Consider the following 19,176-nt stretch of genomic DNA (forward strand, 5'->3'; position numbering starts at 1 on the left):
CAATATCCTGGTCCACTTCAACCATAGGAATGGAGTCAGCCCTCTATGTTACAAAGAACAATTTCCCTTATAATTTCAACAGGGTTCTCTAATTAAATTCCTCAAATCAGAAGTCCGTTGGCTTTATTGGTATAGCAACATTGTGTTTGGTCTGGAACTTAATTGTATGTATCTGTGCGTTGTCTCCTTAAATAATATTTTAGATGTGTTTGCTGCAACTCTCTTCTTTCTAGGTTACTTTGGTCTGAACAGTAGATACTGCCTATACTTTAAATGGTGGAAAGCTTTTCTGCATTAATACTTGTCTATAATGATTCCTCTCCAGTGTCCCTCGGTATTCCTGGTGATACTATCTCGTATTATTGGTATTTTTGTTACACATGTGTTATTTATTCACTTGCTAGAATATCACTGAAACAAAATGGATTCGTCAGGGAGGAGGCAGCACTTTAAACATCATAGTGCCCGTTCAAAATCCATTGAGGATATACCTAACTTGCTCAGTCCCACGAAATCCAGATCCCCCATAGGAGAGAGGAACAAAATATCCTGCATGCAAAACAATCATTCATCCCTCCCTATAGTAACGTTACAAAAAGGGGAACCAGTCAAATATCTTCATCAGCCAATCTGCCAACCAGCATTTCCTCCTTAAAGGGAAACGCTAAAGGGGTGTCCAAATCATTAGATTTAAACATCCCCAAATCAGAGGAAATGGTACCTCCAGTTCCTCCAAGAGAAAGGGCCCTGATAACCGGGAGACCAAAACAGACCCTTCTATAGATGACTCTGACACTACTTCCGAGGATTTTTCCCCCAACAACAGCCCTGACAGGAAAAGATTTAAAAAAGACCATGCAGAGACTCCTTCTGTATTGAACATCCCTTTGCCCTCAATCAATCTAGATGAATACATTAACTCAAATAAACAAGCTACTGAAGGTTTCCCAGCTACTCTTTTTAAATCCTTTAGTGATGCTATGAGAATAGGATTTGAGATACAAAACAAAACTTTGCAAGAAATCTGTAATCATTTCAATCTGAAATTTGGAAAACATGAGAAGAGACTCACTAACATAGAAAGGAGCACCTCATGTCTTTCTAAACAAAATGCTACCCTCCAGGCTGAAGTTGTGTCTCTTAAGAGTAAAATAACCAATCTTGAGGATCGTCACTGGAGAAATAACCTTAAAATAAGAGGCATTCTTGAGTCTATTCAACAAAATGACCTCCTAGGTTTCTCTAAGAATTTGTTAAAAAACTAATCCCTACTCTTTCTGATCTAGAACTAAACATAGGTTGCATTAACTGTAATGTATAATAATTAGATCTGTCTCTTTAAGCAAGCCAGACTTATGGGACTTGGGGGGTGGAGACAAGAGGGATGAGAAGGGAAGTTTCAGTTTCACTTCTGCGTAGCATGGTAATGCAACTGTTATGCTGTGTGCTGGAGGACGAAGAATAAAACATATCCAAAGTTTAATACCTTGAATTCTTCATAACGTGTGGATATTACAACTGGCGACGAGGATGGGATATAATCACCTACTGCTGTGAGTACGGACTATATTTTACCGCTTCACACGCCAGCACCACTGAGAGACTCTATCATGGCTGACTACTTGCACACATTCCCACAGTTTGATATGACTGATGTCATTAATCTCTCCCATAACTGGAGAAAATGGCTAAACAGATTTGAGAATTTCCTAGAAGCCATGGACATAAAGGAGGAAAAAAGAAAGAGAGCTTTGCTCCTGCATTGTGCAGGCACAGGAGTCTATGACATATACAGTACGTTACCTGCAGCAGAAACAGACACATACAGCAACTGCACTAAAGCTCTCACTGGTTACTTCAACCCCAAACAGAACATCAGATATGAAAGATATAAATTCAGGATTGCCAAGCAGCTTCCAGAAGAGTCCATAGACACTTATGTCACACGGCTGAAAGAGTTAGCACATGGATGTGCCTTTACAGATGTAGATGATGAAATCCTAACTCAAATAATTGTCACCTGCTCGTCTAATAACCTAAGGCGTAAGGCTCTGCAGCAGGATATCTCTCTACATGATTTGCTCAAAATGGCCCGTGCTATAGAAATAGCAGATCATCAGGCTACCGTAATGGAGAATGGGGATAAATTACATGTGCATAATCTCAAACAGAAAAATTTACCAGACAAACAAGCCCAGAAACAGAAGAAATGTTATAGATGTGGACAGGATTTCCCTCACCACCAGAACAAATGTCCAGCTATGGGACAAACCTGCAGTAAATGTGGAAAAGGGAATCATTTTGCAGCTGTTTGCAAATCAGCGCACTACAAGCCTCCGCTGCCTATGATAAAATCTGCAGATGTAAAAGTGATAAATCAGGACACAGAAGAAATGTCTGCGACTGAGAACTATGTGTTCATTACCTCTGTCACTGGTTCAGTACAGTCTCCCTGTGTTACACTCTCAATCTGCAACACTGACATTACCTTTACAATAGATACAGGAGCTTCAGTGGATATCATAGATGGCACTACATATAAACAATTGAAAACAAGGCCAGTCTTACAACAAGTGCAGACTAAAATCTTTCCTTATGGATCTAAAACACCTCTAGCTATAATGGGACAATTTGATGCTGAAATTAGATATAAAGAAAACAGGCAGAAAACCACTTTCCACACATTACAAGGATCGGGAGGCTGTCTTCTCAGCTATCACACTGCCTTGGAGCTAGGGCTCATCCAGATTATTCATACCATAAATGACCCTGCGGATATGGATGTACAAACTATGGTGAACAGCTTTCCCTCCCTATTTAGTGGTTTGGGAAAACTAAAGGACTCTCAAGTACACCTTCATGTGGATGACAATGTTCGTCCAGTAGCCCAGCCTCACAGGCGTATTCCATTTCACATGAGACAGAAGGTAGAAAAGGAACTCCAATTGCTCATGGATGAGGACGTTATTGAAACTGTTACTGGTCCCACTCCGTGGGTCTCTCCACTTGTGGTAGTTCCAAAACCAAAGACTCCTGATCAAGTGAGACTGTGTGTTGACATGCGCCTGCCCAACACCGCTATCCAGAGGGAAAGACATATCTCACCTACGATTGATGACATTATTCATTTATTAAATGGAGCCACCGTCTTCTCAAAGCTCGACCTCAATAAGGGATATCATCAATTAGAACTGAGTCCAGAGTCCCGATACTTGACCACATTTTCCACCCATGTGGGCTTCAGAAGATACAAAAGATTGACTTTTGGAGTCTGCTCAGCAGCAGAAATTTTTCAGGATGCAATAAGGAGTGTCATTCAACACATCCCAAATGCCTTTAATTACAGTGATGACATATTGGTTTTTGGTAAAACTCAAGCTGAGCATAATCGTGCTCTATATGCTATCTTCGAATGTCTGCTTTCTGCTGGACTCACTTTAAACAAAGAGAAGTGCGAGTTTGACAAGGGTTCATTAGAATTCTATGGTCACATCTTCTCGGCAAAAGGAGTACAACCAGACCCCAAGAAAGTGGAAGCTATCAGAACAGCCTCAATTCCACAGGATGCCAGTGAAGTGCGTTCTTTCCTTGGAATGGCAAGTTACTGTGCTAGATATATTCCGAATTTTTCAACAATCAGCAATCCACTACGGGAACTTACAAAACAAAGTTGTATTTTTCAATGGTCTCAAGACTGTCAGGCCTCTTTTGAAACAATTAAAAATGAACTCTGCTCGACGACCACTATGGCTTATTTTGATCCAGCTCTTCGAACTGAACTGATTGTGGACGCCAGTCCCGTGGGACTGGGTGCTATTCTAGCGCAGTACAAGGATAACAATCAAAATCCTCACATCATTTCTTATGCAAGTAAGAGCTTAGCAAACACTGAAAGAAAATATTCTCAACCTGAAAAAGAAAGCTTGGCAGTTGTCTGGGGATGTGAACACTTTCACTTATTTCTCTATGGAGCTCCCTTCACTATTGTCACAGATCATCAAGCACTTCTTACAATTTTTGGAAATCCCAGAGCTAAAATGCCTGCACGAATTGAACGATGGGGCCTACATCTACAGGACTACAACTATAAAATTGTTCACAAACCTGGAAAATACAGCAATCCATCTGATTATCTTTCAAGACATCCTACTAATGATGATATACCTGTGCATTCCTCTATTGAAGAATACCTACGTTTTGTTACAGATCATGCCGTGCCAAAAGCACTTTCTCTTGATCAATTTATAAATGAAACAACAAAAGACAAGACACTCTGTGCCCTAATACAAATCATCCAAAATCGAAGGTGGCATGAAATTCAAAAGGAAAAATTTCCTGATTCTGAGATTGATCTGAAAGAGTTAAAACTATTCTCAAACGTACGTGAGGAATTATCAGTCACTGAAGAACACCTCATTCTTCGAGGTACCAAACTAGTTGTACCTAAGACTTTGCGTAACTTAGTCATACAGATAGCACATGAAGGTCATTTAGGAATTGTTGGCACAAAGAAGTTACTCAGAGAAAAAGTGTGGTTCCCAAATATGGATCACTTGGTGGAAGAAAAGATTAGACGCTGTTCTACTTGTCAATTAATCACTCCATCATCAAACATAGAGCCATTACAAATGTCTCCGTTACCCACTGCTGTCTGGGAGGAAGTGGCAGTCGATATATATGGACCATTGCCAAATGGCCAATACATTCTCGTAACAATTGATGAATATTCTCGATACCCTGTCATTTCATTTATCTCTTCAACATCTGCTAATAATGTCATACCAGAGCTGGACGACATTTTCTCGGCATATGGTATTCCAAGAGTGGTCAAAACAGACAATGGACCTCCATTCAATGGACATGTGTTTACACAATTTTCTGAATACTTGGGATTCAATCACAGGAAAATCACACCTTGCTGGCCGCAAGCCAATGGAATTGTGGAACGTTTTATGCGCACTCTGGGGAAACGTATCAAGGCAGCGAGTCTGGAGCACATCCCACTGAAACAGTCATTATACAAATTCATGCGTAATTACCGCAATACGCCACACTCCACTACTAATGCTGCTCCAGCTCATTTAATGTTCAGCAGAACCCTGCGTATATGTCTCCCTGATGTGACCAGCCATCCCCGACCGAGTGACTCCTCAGTGAGATCCACAGATTTCTCCAACAAACAAGCCATGAAACGTTATGCAGACAGACGGCGAAGGACACAGTCAAGTGCCATCGAAAGAGGGGATGTCGTGGTGGTACGTCAAAGACCAACCAACAAGACCTCACCTGTATATGGTCCTGCAAAATATCATGTTACTAAAAGGAAAGGCAGCATGATCACAGCTGAACGAGATGGACACTCCATAACGCGAAATTCTTCATATTTTAAAATCATACCGCAGAATGATGACAATGAACTCTCTTTGGTGGAAGATTTGGTATCCGATGGTGGAGAGGACCAACAAGAGGTAGCTGGTCCATCAATAATGAACCCTCTCAATGAGCCCAGACGTTATCCTACACGAGAGAGAAGAGCTCCATCGAGGCTTATTGAAGAAGTGTAACTACAGTTTTGTTTTGTTTGTTTTTTTGTTTGTTTTTCTGGTTTTGGAATTGAACAAATAAGACTAAACGGACACCTGATTTCTTTGGACGTTTTCATGTTGTTGCATTTATCAGTAATATGGGTTATTTATAGTAAAAAAAAAAAAAAAAAAAAGGGGATGATGTAATGTATAATAATTAGATCTGTCTCTTTAAGCAAGCCAGACTTATGGGACTTGGGGGGTGGAGACAAGAGGGATGAGAAGGGAAGTTTCAGTTTCACTTCTGCGTAGCATGGTAATGCAACTGTTATGCTGTGTGCTGGAGGACGAAGAATAAAACATATCTAAAGTTTAATACCTTGAATTCTTCATAACGTGTGGATATTACATTCACCGTCTGCCAAGGCCTCAGGGGATACCCCAGGATAAGCCTAGGGATGTTATCCTTAGGATACATTTTTTTTTAAACAAAGGAAAAGATCCTGAAATCTATTAGGGAAAAGGGCACCTTCCCTGAACCTTTCAAAAATATTAAACTGTTCCCAGATTTTTCAAAGGCTACCATGGACTTGAAAAGAAGCTTTAGGGACACCACGGCTAAACTCAGAGAGCTGCAGATCCCATAAAGATGGGGTTTCCCAATCAAGTTATTGATTTGGTACAACAGCAAGAATTGTCCTATTTGTTCTCCTTAGGAGGGTACAAGATTTATAAATCTCCTCCTAGAGGAACCCGCCTTCAAAGAAAAGGGTTGAATTTGCGCTTTATTTCTGTTACTTTTGTCAAGTAAAACATGGTTTACATAATGTCCTCAAACTCAATGTCTAGGTGGATCTCTGCCACAAATTTCTCTTTATTTCCTGCTCATAGGTGAGACCCAATCATTTGGTGTCCCCCAGGAGAATCTTTAAGATTCATTTTTTTAATAAAGTGGCCAGTTTTAAACAGGCCAATTTTTTCCAGTTTGGTCAATTTTTCTGTTTAATTGTATTGTTCCTTGTTTTTCATATTATTTACTAATGAAAATTATTCCTTACAATGTTAGAGGTATTAACAGTTCGAATAAATGGTTTACTATTTGGAAGGAGATTATTCATTCCCATGCAGATGTCGTATGTTTACAGGAGGTGAAACTAGCAAAGGAGAACCACCCAGTCTTCCAGCACAGGAAATTCCCCCATATCTTTAAGTCCTTGCACTCATCTAAGAAAGCAGGGATCATCACAATGGTGAGTAGCGCTCTCCCATTTCAGCTTGTCACAGAGGTCACAGATCACTTAGGTAGATTCTATATCTTGACATGTTCTCTGAACAATAAAACTAACATCTGCGCTCCTAACAAGAATCACATTTCTTTCCTAAACAAATTGTACAAAAAGGTCGATAAAGTCAAAATCAAAGATGTTATCTGGTTAGGAGATTTTAACATTGTTCCAGATAGCTCTATTGACTCCTCATCCACAGTACATTTTAAAGCTCCTGTTTTTAAAGAATTGGTTAATTGAGAGGGAATTTTATGACATTTTTAGATGCCTCAATTCCTCTTCTCATGAGTACTCACACTACTCTGACGTTCACAAGACGTCCTCCCATATAGACTTGATCTTGACTAACATTCTCACTCTCCCCAAATTTAAAAGCATCAAATGTCTAAAAAACAACATTTCGGACCATAGCCCTGGGCTTGCGGAGTTGCTGTTAGGCCCTACACCAGGACATGACCCTTTATGGAGATTCAACCCCACTCGTTATTCAAGATTCCAGATTTCAAACAAGAAGTAGAAACCTTACTAACTGATTACTTTAAAGAAGACATGTCAGAAGACTCAAACAGTTTTACCTTATGGAATGCACATAAGGCAGTTCTCATGCAATTAGATGCAAGATACAAAAAGAAAAATAGGGAGAAAATTGCAGACTTATAAAATCAATTTCATATAAAAGAGTCACAGCAAAATAATTTACAGACTCCCTCATCCAACTTACAAACCGAAATTCTAGAGTTGAGACAGAAACTTAAAACTGAGATTCTTCAAGGATATGACGCCGATATAAGAGCCTCTAAGTTCAGGATGTACACCTCACTGAACAAGTCTACCAAAAATATGTTAGACAAAATTAAAAAAGAACATATTTCCAAAAGAATTTCTAAAATCATCGCTCCCTCTGGTGAAGTTTTGACTCACCCTAAAGACATTGTGCAATCATTTGCTGAATTTTTTCGCAAACTTTGCAATTTAAACAATGACCTAAATACATCGGCTATTGATTCAGAATCCAGAAATTCATTTTTGTCAAAACTAAATCTGCCAACTATTACTCCCTAGAAGTCCTTAATTACCCATTCAAAGATAAAGAAATAATTGATACTATTAATAAACTTAAAAGTCAAAAAACTCCGGGCCCAGACGGCTTTTCTAATGACTATTATAAGTCCTTTTCCAAAATTCTAGCCCCACACTTAACTTCTATCTTTAATCTGCCTGCGACCCAAGGCTTCTTCTCCAAAGAAATGAAGGAATCGGTCATCATTCTAATCCCGAAAGGTAAGGGAGATTCTGAGAAGATTCAGAATTATCGCCCTATCTCCGTAATCAGCAGCGACTCTAAAATTTATTCCAAAATTTTGACTGACAGGCTAAGGTCTATCCTCCCGCGTTCATTAGCAAACGACCAAATCGGATTCACCGAAGATCGCCAAGCATCGGATGGGACTAGGAGGGTGATCAATTTAATCAACCACATTAATAGAACAGACTCCCAAGCTACATTTCTGACCCTGGATGCCGAGAAAGCCTTTGACAGGCTAAATTGGTCATATATACAAGCAACACTTGAAAAATTCGGCTTTGACCAAAGATTCTTGTCTACCATATTTGCTTTATACTCAGCACCAGGGGCCAGAATATACTCCAACAACTATCTGTCTGAGTCATTCACCATTTCCAATGGTACTTGACAAGGTTGCCAGTTGTCCCCCTTGTTGTTTGTCCTCGCAATGGAGCCTTTTGCAGAAAAGATAAGGGCAAATACAGATATTTTTGGGATACAGGTGAAGTCACGCCAATATAAAATCGGCCTCTTTGCCGATGATCTTTTTCTCACACGACTGAACCCAGCAAGCTCAATCAGAGCTCTTTCGCTGGAGTTGGATGCCTTTTCCATAATAACTTATTTTAAAGTGAACTCACAAAAGTCGAAGTATTTGATCTTTAATATGAGTGATCAAGAAATAAAGCAATTGCAGGACAAGACAGATTATGCCTGGGAAGGCAATGGAATTACTTGTCAGGGAATAACTATATCAAATAAACTAAAACACATGGTCAAAGTTAATTTTGACAAAACCTTAAAAATTGTCACCACTGACATCTCCCATTTTACCAAATCGGATCTCTCCCTCTTTGGGAGAATAACAACAATTAAAACATTTATTCTTCCCAAAATTCTCTATCTCTTTAGAACCATTTCCTTGATATTCTCATTTAAATTCATAGACAAGATTCAAGGAATGATAAACTCATTTTTTTGGAACGGCAAGAAAGACAGGATACTTCGGGGTTTTCTTTGCAAGCACAGGGGTAATGGAGGGGCGGGCCTACCTAATGTTCAGGCATACTATTTAGCCTCACTAATCAAACAGAGTTGGTATTGGTTTGATGGAAGGTCACAACCAGGGTGGTTGCAAATGGAGAGGGACATCATCGATCCTTCTTCTACTCAAGATACCTTTTTCAGTTTTTTGCTTGATAAATCACCTAGAGATCTTGCCCATCCCATTCTTAAAGCTATAATTCAAGCATGGAGGATGCTTGTTAAATCCCCAAGGAAGAATTTAAATAGAAGCGAACAAGTTCTGAGGTTCCCCCTGCATCTACTAATTAAGATTTTTAAACCTCCACTAACAGACTCTTGGTTTAAAATGGGCATCAAACGAATAGGCGACGTTTTTATCGGATCTCACTTCCTTTCTTTTAGCGAGATTAAATCTAAATTTAAAATTCCTTCCTCTGAACTAATACCTTTTATAACTTTAAAGGACAGAATCCTTAAATTACTAAGCAGTAAACATATTAACTTAGATCTTCTCTCGTCACTACTGTGCAACGTTAAAAACAAGAATATATGGAGTCTCAACAACTTATAGAGACACTTTAACAATGATCATGTGGATACCAAAAACATCTACATGGGGAAATGGGAGTCTGACCTTAATGTGACTGTGCGGGCTGAGTCTTGGGACAGTGCTACTAAACCCACATATAAATCAACTGTCTTGTTAGCTTTACACGAATTGTACTTCAAGATGATTACGAGATGGTACTACACGCCTACTAGATTGGCACATACACTCCCGGATTACTCCCCCTGTGCTGGAGGAACTGTGGTTGCCAAGGAAACCTCTATCACATTCTTTGGGGTAGTCCTAGAATAAAACCCCTTTGGTCTAAGGTTTCACAATACATTAGTTCATTTGTGGATAGTTTTATGATTACTCCACAGAATTCCATCCTTTCCTTGGATATGAAAGGAGTGGATCTTAAAGTAAAGTATATTATAATTCATATATTTTTGGTGGTTAAAAATACACTAGCACTTTGGTGGAAAAAATCGGAACCACCTAATTTTGAAATAATTCTAGACCTTATCCGCCAACACAACGCTTTGGAGTGGAGACTCGCAGTAAATACAGAAGGCATCAAGAAATATATAAAAAAAATGGAATGTCTGGAATGACAAATTTTTTACTCCTTAGTCCTCCTGTATATTCATACATATGACTATAGGCTTCTGCAACATCTCTTTCCTTCTTATCTCTTCCGTTCTATATCGGCATTTTTACAATAATATGATATTGTACATGAAGGTTATGTTCATGTAATTAATTTATGTCAATGTGTGATTGTTATATGGTTCTTGAGTTTTTACGGAACCCAGTTTTTTCCCTCTTCCTCTTACCTTCTCCCCTCCCCCACCTTCTCCCCCATACTTTCACCTTTAACCTGGTTTTATTATAAAATTCAATAAAAAGATTTAAAAACATTTATATATATATATATATATATATATACTGTATATACAGTGGGGCAAAAAAGTATTTAGTCAGTCAGCAATAGTGCAAGTTCCACCACTTAAAAAGATGAAAGGCGTCTGTAATTTACATCATAGGTAGACCTCAACTATGGGAGACAAACTGAGAAAAAAAAATCCAGAAAATCACATTGTCTGTTTTTTTTTTCATTTTATTTGCATATTATGGTGGAAAATAAGTATTTGGTCAGAAACAAGCAATCAAGATTTCTGGCTCTCACAGACCTGTAACTTCTTCTTTAAGAGTCTCCTCTTTCCTCCACTCATTACCTGTAGTAATTGCACCGGTTTAAACTTGTTATCAGTATAAAAAGACACCTGTGCACACCCTCAAACAGTCTGACTCCAAACTCCACTATGGTGAAGACCAAAGAGCTGTCAAAGGACACCAGAAACAAAATTGTAGCCCTGCACCAGGCTGGGAAGACTGAATCTGCAATAGCCAACCAGCTTGGAGTGAAGAAATCAACTGTGGGAGCAATAATTAGAAAATGGAAGACATACAAGACCACTGATAATCTCCCTCGATCTGGTGCTCCACGCAAAATCCCACCCCGTGGGGTCAGAATGATCACAAGAACGGTGAGCAAAAATCCCAGAACCACGCGGGGGGACCTAGTGAATGAACTGCAGAGAGCTGGGACCAATGTAACAAGGCCTACCATAAGTAACACACTACGCCACCATGGACTCAGATCCTGCAGTGCCAGACGTGTCCCACAGCTGAAGCCTGTACATGTCCGGGCCCGTCTGAAGTTTGCTAGAGAGCATTTGGATGATCTAGAGGAGTTTTGGGAGAATGTCCTATGGTCTGATGAAACCAAACTGGAACTGTTTGGTAGAAACACAACTTGTCGTGTTTGGAGGAAAAAGAATACTGAGTTGCATCCATCAAACACCATACCTACTGTAAAGCATGGTGGTGGAAACATCATGCTTTGGGGCTGTTTCTCTGCAAAGGGGCCAGGACGACTGATCCGGGTACATGAAAGAATGAATGGGGCCATGTATCGTGAGATTTTGAGTGCAAACCTCCTTCCATCAGCAAGGGCATTGAAGATGAAACGTGGCTGGGTCTTTCAACATGACAATGATCCAAAGCACACCGCCAGGGCAACGAAGGAGTGGCTTCGTAAGAAGCATTTCAAGGTCCTGGAGTGGCCTAGCCAGTCTCCAGACCTCAACCCTATAGAAAACCTTTGGAGGGAGTTGAAAGTCCGTGTTGCCAAGCGAAAAGCCAAAAACATCACTGCTCTAGAGGAGATCTGCATGGAGGAATGGGCCAACATACCAACAACAGTGTGTGGCAACCTTGTGAAGACTTACAGAAAACGTTTGACCTCTGTCATTACCAACAAAGGATATATCACAAAGTATTGAGATGAAATTTTGTTTCTGACCAAATACTTATTTTCCACCATAATATGCAAATAAAATGAAAAAAAAACAGACAATGTGATTTTCTGGATTTTTTTTTCTCAGTTTGTCTCCCATAGTTGAGGTCTACCTATGATGTAAATTACAGACGCCTCTCATCTTTTTAAGTGGTGGAACTTGCACTATTGCTGACTGACTAAATACTTTTTTGCCCCACTGTATACATATTTATATATATATATATATATATATATATATATATATATATATACATATATAGTATGGTGCTAGGTCAGACAAGAATACAAAAAGGCTAATCAAGATAGAAAACGCAGGACAGAACCAGAGCAAGATTAACTATAACTGGCAGTGGAATGTGGGATTTCAGGAGCTTACATTTTGGAATCCGACCGCACTATTATCGGCTTTTATCAAAGCTGCCAAAAATCTTATGACGTGTTAGAAAGGAAATAAAGTCCAGCTTTTTTGTATGTCTTTGTGTAGAAGACATGAGGGAGTAAGGGTAGTATTCAGTTGAAGACAAACTTGCACCCAATCTGTACCTCCTCTGCATAATCGACAATCATTGATGTTATTGAGTTTCTAGCTAATTTATGACACACGCACCTATCAGAACATTCAGATCCCAACATTAAAGATGTTTTTGAGTCTAGTAGCCTATGGGATGAAGCTCTATCCTTTATAAGCCTACAAGTATAGGATGTGAAAATCAGCATTAACATGCCATCCACAAATAGTGTTTGTTAGAACCACTGCACTAAAACATCAAGTCAGTGTTTTGCAGAACCAACTACCACTGCTACAGCAAGATGTATGGAGGAGTACCCAAAACACAGTGACATTGCTAGCCAAGATGATTTGTAAAATAGACTACCTGAAACAAAGACTTGTGGGCTTTCTAGAGAAAAATGAGGGTGCAAACCCATCTGATTATTTTGAATTATGGCTGGGAGACACATTTGAGAGGCAAAGTTTCTCTAGTGCCACTAATGAGAGAGGACATAGAATGCCAATGTGTCCTCCTACCCCAGATGCAGCTCCACCTGTTCTAATGTACTTATTACATTACAAAGACAAAGGACATTATCCTGCTCAGAGCCACAAAGTGCAAGAATTCCAATCAAAATATAAGATGTCTAAAAAACCTTCAAAAGTGATATCTCAGCAGGATTTAACCCCCAAACTATTTATATGTAGCTCTCTCAAAGACAAGTCCAGCAATACCATCACACAGCCAGTCTGTTTCTCCGCTACTGAGAAATCAGCATTCCAATTGACATGATGCTGAAGAGCTATGGTAGATCTAATCCTCTGTCACTCCAGTTCTACTCCCCACCCTGCGTCATCTCCTCCTGCTTGATTTTCAACCTCTATGTTGAGTAACTTTAGGCAAAGGAGTTGACAATCAAAAAGTCAAAAGGGATGAGTTGGCGCCGAGTAGAGAATAGAGCTGGAGTGACAGAGGCTTCAGATCTACCATAGCTCTTCATCTTTATTTACATGTCAATTCAAACTTTGATTTCTCAGTGTTGGATGGACAGAACGGCCATGTAAAGGTATTGCTGGACTTGTCTTGGATAAAACTACAAGTGCATTACTTTGGGGTGAAATCCTGCTGACAGATTTCTTTCAGTTGTAGTCGGAAGACATTCTTCAAATATGTGCCAAAGGGAATTTAAAAGACATATTGACTTGAGCAGAGTTAAAATATAGCAGGCTACAGAATATTATTGAATTTAGATGAAAGAATGGTCTGTTCTTCTAAGAGAAAAGCTTTATACATGTCACTTTACAGGAGAGTCTGAGGACATGTAAGACTCAGCTTCCATCTACTTTCCCAAATCCGTTATTCCATTCAGTGTTAGAAATGGGAAGAAAATAATTCACAGACTGATCTGTCACTGACACCATTGGCTCCAGATACACCGGATTGACTCGGTGATAACGAGGTCCTTCAGGATTCCATAATGGTGTTTGCAATTTCACTAAAGAAAACAGAAACCTCAGCATGGAGATCCATAGCAAAGGCTCCAACCCAGATGTGAACCGAGCCTTTCCCGTTCTTCTTCAACAAGCCAAGATCGATAGTAATTAGGTGTCTTTCAGTATAATTTATGGTGCTTTTCCATAAGTCTCACTTGACATCTTCAAAAAGTAAAGGTCTTAAAGGTATTGGTGCACATAGTCTATGGGAAAATGTGGCAGAGCTTCCTCAAACATTAGTGCTCCCTCCTGTAGAACCCATTGTGAATCCTTTGTCTTCAAGAATCTCATCTTGTAGCACCAAAAAGTAATGGCACAATAACCAATGCATTATTTTCTTTAAAATATATATTAAAGGTTGCATTAATTTAGTTGATCACAAAGTTTTCAGAGTTTTGAACGCTGATTGTTTTTACTTTTCAAGGAATGGCCTCAGCTGCATCCAGTATTCCGGCTCCTATCTATTCTTCAAGGGATTGTGGAGTGACGAGCAGGAGACATTTCAGAGTCGTCTATCAAAGAACTTCTAACAGAGCAACAGACAAAGTCTGATCTCAGTGCTGTCCAGGTATTGTGATATTTAGACTCTTTTAAACACTAAATAATGGCATTAGAGGGGTTGTCCACTTTTGGGATGATTTATTTGTACTTAAATGTATTTTGGGATAAAAATTATTTTTACAATTGGTCCTTTGTAAACACTGTGCACCTCTAGGGCCAGATTTTATACACCTGTGGCAATGACTGGATGAAAACTAAATTAAAGAACTAAGATGTGTGTCCCAATAGTTTATCCATATAGTGTAATACTGAAGCCTTGTGCCACTTTTTCTGTCCAATACACATGCATTAGGGAACGTGGGTTTGCCCTTATAGTCCTAAGAAAGACTCATTTATCAAAGATTTCCAACTAATTATGAACTAGGAAAAACTATAGAAAAAAAATGTCATGCATGTAGTCTGAGGACGGTTTCAGTAACAGGTCATGTACATATACACGTCTTTATGTTTGTATCTACAGTATATACAGTGGGGAAAAAAAGTATTTCGTCAGTCAGCAATAGTGCAAGTTCCACCACTTAAAAAGATGAGAGGCGTCTGTAATTTACATCATAGGTAGACCTCAACTATGGGAGACAAACTGAGAAAAAAAAATCCAGAAAATCACATTGTCTGTCTTTTTTTTCATTTTATTTGCATATTATGGTGGAAAATAAGTATTTGGTCAGAAACAAAATTTCATCTCAATACTTTGTGATATATCCTTTGTTGGCAATGACAGAGGTCAAACGCTTTCTGTAAGTCTTCACAAGGTTGCCACACACTGTTGTTGGTATGTTGGCCCATTCCTCCATGCAGATCTCCTCTAGAGCAGTGATGTTTTTGGCTTTTCGCTTGGCAACACGGACTTTCAACTCCCTCCAAAGGTTTTCTATAGGGTTGAGATCTGGAGACTGGCTAGGCCACTCCAGGACCTTGAAATGCTTCTTACGAAGCCACTCCTTCGTTGCCCTGGCGGTGTGCTTTGGATCATTGTCATGTTGAAAGACCCAGCCACGTTTCATCTTCAATGCCCTTGCTGATGGAAGGAGGTTTGCACTCAAAATCTCACGATACATGGCCCCATTCATTCTTTCATGTACCCGGATCAGTCGTCCTGGCCCCTTTGCAGAGAAACAGCCCCAAAGCATGATGTTTCCACCACCATGCTTTACAGTAGGTATGGTGTTTGATGGATGCAACTCAGTATTCTTTTTCCTCCAAACACGACAAGTTGTGTTTCTACCAAACAGTTCCAGTTTGGTTTCATCAGACCATAGGACATTCTCCCAAAACTCCAAATCTAGTGCCACTAATGAGAGAGGACATAGAATGTCCAAATGCTCTCTAGCAAACTTCAGATGGGCCCGGACATGTACAGGCTTAAGCAGTGGGACACGTCTGGCACTGCAGGATCTGAGTCCATGGTGGCGTAGTGTGTTACTTATGGTAGGCCTTGTTACATTAGTCCCAGCTCTCTGCAGTTCATTCACTAGGTCCCCCCGCGTGGTTCTGGGATTTTTGCTCACCGTTCTTGTGATCATTCTGACCCCACGGGGTGGGATTTTGCGTGGAGCACCAGATCGAGGGAGATTATCAGTGGTCTTGTATGTCTTCCATTTTCTAATTATTGCTCCCACAGTTGATTTCTTCACTCCAAGCTGGTTGGCTATTGCAGATTCAGTCTTCCCAGCCTGGTGCAGGGCTACAATTTTGTTTCTGGTGTCCTTTGACAGCTCTTTGGTCTTCACCATAGTGGAGTTTGGAGTCAGACTGTTTGAGGGTGTGCACAGGTGTCTTTTTATACTGATAACAAGTTTAAACAGGTGCCATTACTACAGGTAATGAGTGGAGGAAAGAGGAGACTCTTAAAGAAGAAGTTACAGGTCTGTGAGAGCCAGAAATCTCGATTGCTTGTTTCTGACCAAATACTTATTTTCCACCATAATATGCAAATAAAATGAAAAAAAAACAGACAATGTGATTTTCTGGATTTTTTTTTCTCAGTTTGTCTCCCATAGTTGAGGTCTACCTATGATGTAAATTACAGACGCCTCTCATCTTTTTAAGTGGTGGAACTTGCACTATTGCTGACTGACTAAATACTTTTTTTCCCCACTGTAAGTGTTTGTCTATTTGTGTTTTCTTATTAGGAATTAATATTTGCATCTCCCAGACCTCAAAATCTCCTCTTTTTCTACTTAAGACTGTTTTATACACAAAGATTTGGGGAAAAATGAGAATCCAGCAGTAAAAATTATAGAGTTTGGTTCACACCACGTTTCCTTCTCGTTCAGCGATCCATCGGTGGCTTCTGTCTGAAGAGGTGATGTTTGTCAGACATGCCCCCAATGCATCCATTCATTTTAATGAGTGTGTGCTGAAAAGACAGAAAACTGCAAGAACAGGGATTTAAAGGGTATTAAATGATTGGTCCATGTTGTCTGTTCAGGAACACTTCGCTTCCCAGGCAGCAAACTTCTTGATTGCTGGGGGACTGACAGTTGTTTAGGATTTTGCCGCGCTCCTATCCTGATTTTTTTTCTCCTTTTGCTGCTATATGAGACTGTTTTGCCTCTCTAGCATCAGAAGTGTAGTGGCGCGCACAATGGCCTATAAATGGTGCCAAAAGTGTTTTCCCACAATGCCAGCCAATTTTGGACCTGTGCTTACAAGCTCTATTGGAAAGAGCTTAAAGCACTGTTCATGATTGGCCAGTGCTCGTAATGATCGGCCAATGCTCGTAATGATCGGCCAATGCTTGTAATGATTGGCCAGTGCTCGTAATAATTGGCCAGTGCTCATAATGATCAGCTAGTGCTTGTAATAATCGGCCAGTACTTGTAATAATCAGCCAGTGCTCATAATGATCAACCAGTGCTCGTAATGAAAAGTCAGTTCTCATAATGATTGGCCACTGCTAGTAATGATCGGCCAATGCTCATAATGAATGACCAATTCTAGTAATGATCAGCCAATGCTCGTAATGATTGACCAATGCTAGTAATGATCAGCCAGTGCTTGTAATGATAGGCCAATGCTAGTAATGCCCATAGAGAAGAAAATGGATAGGCACAATCCGTCCTGTGCAAAAATATCCTTTAGTGCGGCATCAAGTTACCAACAACAGGCAGATAAAACCATGGAGCAAGTACAGACGACGATCGTTTCGCGCTTACATTGCTCTTCAACAGGATGACCTGTTGAAGCGCAATGTAAGCGCAAAACGATTGTTGTCTGTACTTGCTCCATGGTTTTAGCTGCCTGCTGTTGGTAACTTGATGCCACAGTAAAGGTTATTTTTGCACTGGATGGATTGTGCCTATTCACTTTCTTCTCTATGGATATGCAGATTATTTTCCTTGATGTGTGTGCAGCTTCATTAACCCAAGGTCACACAGCTGTGCCTTTGTCCTGCTTTTTTTCTTCCATGGTTTGCAATGCTAGTAATGATTGGCAGTGCTTGTAATAATTGCCTAGTGCTCGTAATGATCAGCCAGTGCTCGTAATGATCGGCTAGTGCTCGTAAGGATCAACTAGAGCTCATAATAATCAGCCAGTGCTCAAAAACAATAAAAATGTAGTTTTTGTCTAAATTGTTTAAATAAAATGCAATATTGTTACATACATAAGACAATATGATAATTTATGGTATGGTTATAAAAACATGTATCCTTTAAAGAGCTTGTCCACTACTTTAACACTGAAGGCTTTTCCTTAGGATAGGTCATCAATGTCTGATCAGTGCTGGTACAACATCCGGCACCCCACTCATCAGCTGTTTTTGGTAACAAAGCCGGCCAGAAGAGCTCAGTTACAGTACAGATTGCTGAATAATGGCTGCGTCCGGATACTGTACAGCCGCCCTCTATTCAGATCAATAGGGTTGAATATGCAGTATCTGGTCGCAGACACTATTCCATCGACAAAACTGCTATACAACTCCTTAACAGGGCAGTTCTGGCTGTCTCTGAAACCGGGATTAGCTGATCAGCAGGGGTGCGTCTCCAGACATAAACCATCAATGTTAAAGTAGTGGACAACCTCTTTAACCTTAAACATGTAAAAAGGGAAAGGGATGTAGAGCAAAAAAGAAGCAAAGTGCATAAGCATGATCATTTTGGAAATGATACATTAAATCATTATTTTTGTCCTCTTTGTTTGAACAGTCATGTGATGTGGAATGGTGCTATGGAATGTGGTCAGCTGACCCCTCAGTCTGTACGTAAGGTCATCATTTTACGACATCCCGGAGTTGGCTTTGGATTTGTGGCTGGCAGTGCACGACCTGTTGTAGTACGATCTGTCATCTCAGGTGAAATTGGAATATCAGTCATTCAATATTCCATATCTTTTGAGCCATTCAGTAGTGTCTAGAGTTCATTCATTCATCCATTCATTCAATCAGTCATTCATCCATTCATTGGTAAAATTGCAAATATATGTACAATACTGTACAAAAGTTTAAAGTAAGTGCTTTAAAAAATAAAAGTGTTCTTAAAATAATTTTATCAATTAACAAAAAGTAAAGTGAGCGAACAAAAAAGAAATCTAAATCAAGCAAATAATTGATGTGACCGCCCTTTGTCTTCAAAACAGCATCAATTCTTTTCAGTAC

The 19,176-nt window shown here is 39.7% G+C and overlaps 1 protein-coding gene across 1 annotated transcript in view; it reads left to right on the forward strand.

The window, feature by feature from the left end:
* The window catches only part of FRMPD3 (FERM and PDZ domain containing 3), a 382,662-nt gene that overhangs the window by 149,414 nt on the left and 214,072 nt on the right, over positions 1-19,176 (forward strand). The window contains exons 3-4 of the mRNA XM_073573072.1: positions 14,443-14,586; positions 18,728-18,873. Of these exons, the coding sequence (XP_073429173.1) occupies positions 18,735-18,873 (139 nt within the window). The 5' untranslated portion in view covers positions 14,443-14,586; positions 18,728-18,734. The remainder of the gene's footprint in view (positions 1-14,442; positions 14,587-18,727; positions 18,874-19,176) is intronic.

Source organism: Dendrobates tinctorius, unplaced genomic scaffold (genome assembly GCF_039654945.1).
Source record: "Dendrobates tinctorius isolate UK_male_01 unplaced genomic scaffold, ASM3965494v1 ptg000034l, whole genome shotgun sequence".
In the NCBI taxonomy this organism is placed as follows: domain Eukaryota; kingdom Metazoa; phylum Chordata; class Amphibia; order Anura; family Dendrobatidae; genus Dendrobates; species Dendrobates tinctorius.